General features: G+C 26.6%; 1 protein-coding gene across 2 annotated transcripts in view; it reads right to left on the bottom strand.

Annotated features, from left to right (window-relative positions):
* Positions 1–3145: 3145 nt before the first annotated feature.
* Positions 3146–5167, bottom strand: part of LOC100164813 (major facilitator superfamily domain-containing protein 6) — a 15030-nt gene continuing 13008 nt past the window's right edge. For both annotated transcript variants that reach the window (XM_008185445.3, XM_016804859.2), the window contains exon 9: positions 3146–4174. In XM_008185445.3, coding sequence (XP_008183667.2) covers positions 4041–4174 — 134 coding nt within the window. In that variant the 3' untranslated portion in view covers positions 3146–4040. The remainder of the gene's footprint in view (positions 4175–5167) is intronic.

Below are 5167 nucleotides of genomic sequence, written 5' to 3'. Positions count from 1 at the left end.
GAATATTATGTTATTCAATCAGAATTTTCATACTTATTACTGTAAAAAAATTGTATTTAAATATATTGATTTTCCACGGAGATACTAAGGGTGATACGGGACTTCTGGCACATACTGTTCAAGACATTATTTACTAACAAACTTACAGGTTCCAGGTTAGAATATTCTCTAAGTCCCCTTTGCAATTTAGTGATAGCTGAAAAAAATGCCCCCCCCCTTTGTAAGTCTCTGAAGTCGTGCCTGTGGGTAATCCACCTAAATCGTACAGTTTACTTGACTGTCGGAATATATTGGTACTGTCCATAGAATTTATAACGAGATAAATTAAAAACGATGATTATACTGGTACTCTTTGAAATCAAATTTTTAAGATACTAAAATATTTACAATGTCCATTTATAGTTTTAAATAAATTGTCATTCCGTGGGTCTAGAACGAAAAGGTTCTAAATCGCATTTTTTTCAAAAGTCACTTTTTAACTAAAATGATTTTAGAATGCAAAGGCGCATCTTTTAAGCTAACATTTATGATTATACGATCATTATTGACAATTTTTTTAAAAGTAAAAGGTTCTAAATCGCCAAAAGTTTAAATACAAACACAATTTAATCAAATTGAAAATACTCGGTTATAATGAAACCAAATTATTAACAGTATGAAAAGGTTTTAATTGAATAAATCACTACCAATAATATTTATTTTTATTTTAGGATGAAAAGGTTTTAATATTTTAGAATGTTTTCATACTAAACACTTTATCATTTGTATTTTTTTAATTTGTATACCAACCAATACAGCTAATTATTATTATAATATTGTGAATTAAACTATACAAGTTTCTGCATGCCTTAGAACTAAAATTTTCAAAAAATTTTGTTCAATGAGTAAAATATTTGAACTCAAATCTTAAAATTGCTCCCCTAGCTGCAGGAAAATTTCATAAAAACGATTTAGAACGCTTTTATCCTAGACCCACGATTCGTCAATATTAGTCAAATGTTTATGTATATGTTTAAAACAACAAAATAACAACAATAGCAATCAAAATTATCAGACAATAAAAATACATCAAATAAGTAGATAAAATAAAACTTTTTAGATAATATAATTTATGAATATTTATTATAACAAATATTATTATTTTATAAAATTTGCAATATTATTTCAAAACTATTGTGATTCCTTTACTTATAATAATTAGGCTTAGGGACTTCTAGCATTTGCATTATTTTGTTAATTATTGTTAAAAATAGCAGAGTGCGAAATAAATTAATTTCTCTGTGCCATGATATCAGATCTAAAATTTGAATGTGCATTTTTTTGCATATTTAATAGATTTTGCAGGAAAGTGCATATTTTAAAATTAATATTCTTATTTTGCATATTTTGTATATTTTCACAGTTTTTTGTTAAAAAAAGTATTTGGAAAATAATAAAAGTGTAAATTGACATTTATTAAATTAAATTTCGGATACTTACCCAAATGGCCAAATCCATAACATTTTTGGAAAAGAAAGGAATAAAATTATCCAATTCATTAAAAACTGTCAAAGATGCTAAAAATAAAATTGTTGACTTAAAATATACAAAAGGCAAAGCAGTTGTACAGAAGTTAAATGACGTTTTAGACAAAAATCATGGTTACAAAGCTTTATTAAAAATTTCAAAAATTTTGAGTGGCGAAGTTGAAGATATGGAAGGAGGACTTGACAAATAATGATTTGGTTTATTTTATGTATATGCTCCAATGTCGTCTGTAGATGTCGAAAGAAGTTTTTCCGTGTATAAAAATGTACTGTCAAGTAATCGTCGTAGATTCGCGTTTGAAAACATCTGGAAATTTGTGCAGTGTAATTTTCAAGGTAAAGCAATTAATAAAAAAAATAAGAATTAAAATTTAAAACATTTAATTATTTAAACATTGTTTTATTCTTCCTTTAGGATCGGTAGACACGGAAGAACACTAAAATCTAAACCAATTACCTTTTAAAATTTCAATTTATTAAATCATTTTAAACTCAAGTAACAATATTCTAATAATATAGTGGTAGATAATATATAAATTCTAATAAAACAAATATTTAATTTTACCACATATTTGTTATACTTCATTTTTTTTTTGGGCATATCTTCGTGCATATACGGTTTTTTTAGGTAAATATTTGGCCATTTTTTGGTGCATATTCGCATGTATGTTTTGGTATTTTTTAGAGCTAGAAGTCCCTAAGCCTACTTATAATAGAATCTCTACTATCACAGCCATTGTATAGTTTGTCTTGCGACGCATTATTTTATTTTATTTTTTTGTTAACTTTTAGCCGTTCAAGTATCGCGTATTACTTATATTTGGTCTATGAGCTGATTTTATAATTTAATCTAACTTACCTACATGTGGTCATGTGGATGTATTTTTTTTTATACTTTTGGAAACCTTGATTGTTGAGGATCGTATCCGTATTCCACGCTTATAATGGCCTTATCAGTTTTCCGTTTTCCTGTGTACTTTGTTCTATGCTCGTCCGGTGCTTTTTCGTATGTAAAAGAGATGAAAGTCGAAAATCGTGTTTGAATGTCTGGCTATCAGTCGCCTCGAGTGAAAATCGGTTTGCGTGCAACTAAGCTATACTTACCTAGGTTAGGGGTATGGCCGTATGGGCCAACCACCTGTGGTGTGGACCTAACGATAAGCGACAGACGACATTTGGTGAAATCAGAACTCTTTAGTTTCAAAATATATACTAGCCCATTTGAAGTTTAATGTTTATCCTTAAAAATATCACTCAGTATTTTTGTTTTTACCTTAAAACTTCCTTCGATTTGTTATGTAACACTGCCTTAAGTAAGTTTTGGACGAGAAACCAAATTTTAACAGCACACGTCATTATATTATTTTACCCGGCAGTAAAAAAGAAGAAAAGTCGGTTTTTAACTGGCTTTTAAACGACCGGAACAAAACACGAAAGACAAAACGCTTCAGAATCAAACAATCTAATAAAAAAAATCACAATAATAATAATTTTATTATAAAATTGTTAACTGAGATTTTCTACACCCGCCGTGGATTCAAAAACTACAAATCTTAGAGACTTAAAAAATTCTAGCATTGATTAATCAATAATTCTATGTAAGTAGGTAAGTGCTATGCTTATTACATCATTAATTTTTGTACACAGTTTTCAATACATTCAGACTTTTAATTTATAAATATCAAAACCTTAACACTATAATAATTTATGTTTTATTATTGGCAATATGTCACTGCAGGTTGCACCAAATAATAAAATTAAACAATCTACGGAAACAATAAAAATAATTACACAATAATATTATAATTATGAATAATAATAGTATGTAACATTATTATTTTGTATTAAATTTACCTAAAACATGACTTATAATTAAATAAATTAGCCAGTAGGCAGGTGCATAGTATTTTCTCCTTAAAAATAGTAAAAAAATACTTTTAACTTTATCAAGACTTAATTTTTCTGCCTAAAAAGATAAACATTTATTTAAAAATATAATTTGAACAATACAACAGAGACGTCATCATAATTAATACAATATTAAATTAAAAATAAATATTAAATACTAAAAATATATTTTTAAAAACTTAAATAACTTACGTCATATGACTTTGATAACAACCAATCGTAACTTTTATGCCAAACACCACAATCGAGATAGACGTATTTTGTTATAAAAATTCGAATCGTTTTTATTTATACTTAAGAACGAACGTCGAGTATTAAAATTAAAAACTTGATATTGACATTTTTTTTTTAGGCACATAATATTTGCGTGTCAGTTTTATTTAAATACAATTTCTGTGGCAGTGTAAAAATCATGTTATCAATTGAAACAGGTTTCCAGAAAAGTAAATCATTAATAATTTATTTTGTTGTTAATCAAATTATTTACATTTTCAATTTATTTCCCATAGAAGACTTATTAAAAAACTAGGTAAGTATACCTAGCTTGGTTTCAAAATAAATCTTTCTTATTTTATTTCGTAATTTTCGTATTCATCGACCTAGGTATTACCTATATAACTTAATAAATATTACATGGAGAATACCCATTATTAATGAGCCATACGCAAATAATTCAAATGTCTTCTCTCCGCCATATGTTTGGTACATAAATCCGCCGACCAAGCCACCAATTGATGTACCTGGAAAATGAAAAAAAAAAATTATTATTATTAAATCACATATTCTAACAAAAGGATATTAAAAAAAAATTAAATTAAAATCATAAACATGTTTTCTAAAGTTGGATAAACTACATTAATAAGTCAGTTGGCCGTTATGATTAATGAGCAATACAATAATAACAGATTGCAAATTTAATAAATTGTTATAAATACGCTATATTATATTATATTTTTACTGTTTTTATAAGTCCACAAAATATTTTTCCAAAAATCAATGGGCAAGGTAAAATATTTTTTGAAGTGGCTCATTTTGGAGCCCTATTGTTAATCAGCCCGACGCCTATTTTCAAGAAGTAAATGAACTTTTACCTGCATGTTATATTTTATTTAGATAATATATATACATTAGTTAGGTATACATTAGTTCGTGGTATAGATTATATTATGTAAGCAATTTTTAACTAACGGTCTACACTGACAACACGTCCAAATAATTTAAATAAAATATTCATCAGTAATAATTAGGGCATGGATTTGAATGCAAAATTCATTATTTTTCAAAAAGTCCCGCGCAATGCTCTTCAAGTACTTACAAAATCCTTTTCGTACATCAGAAAATTGAAAACTTAAACTTTTATTTTGCATTTCTTTTATAAATTTTAGGTCATTTTGTTAATTTTTTGTGCATATTTATAAACAGGGTTGGGATTTTATAGAATTTGCATATTTCTTATGAGATGCTTAAAAAATAGCAGAGTAAGCTAAAAATGTGTTTCATGTTACAGAGAACTGAAATTAAAAAATTTATTTTGCTTTTTTTGCATATTTTGCGTTTTTTAGTTTTTAGTTGGTACTTTTTTGCATTTTTACCTGTTTTTGAATCAAAATAGGTCATATTTTATGAAATTATATTTCAGTAAACGTGTTTTTAGATTTTTGTCTATCGAATTATTACGATAATTTCGTATGAGGTATTTGGTTTTAATTTTTGTTATCTGCTGATTTTGTGGG

The sequence above is a fragment of the Acyrthosiphon pisum genome, chromosome A2 (assembly GCF_005508785.2).
Source record: "Acyrthosiphon pisum isolate AL4f chromosome A2, pea_aphid_22Mar2018_4r6ur, whole genome shotgun sequence".
Classification (NCBI taxonomy): domain Eukaryota; kingdom Metazoa; phylum Arthropoda; class Insecta; order Hemiptera; family Aphididae; genus Acyrthosiphon; species Acyrthosiphon pisum.
The sequence above is the reverse complement of the archived record's forward strand: the minus strand, read 5'-3'. Positions and strand labels throughout refer to the sequence as shown.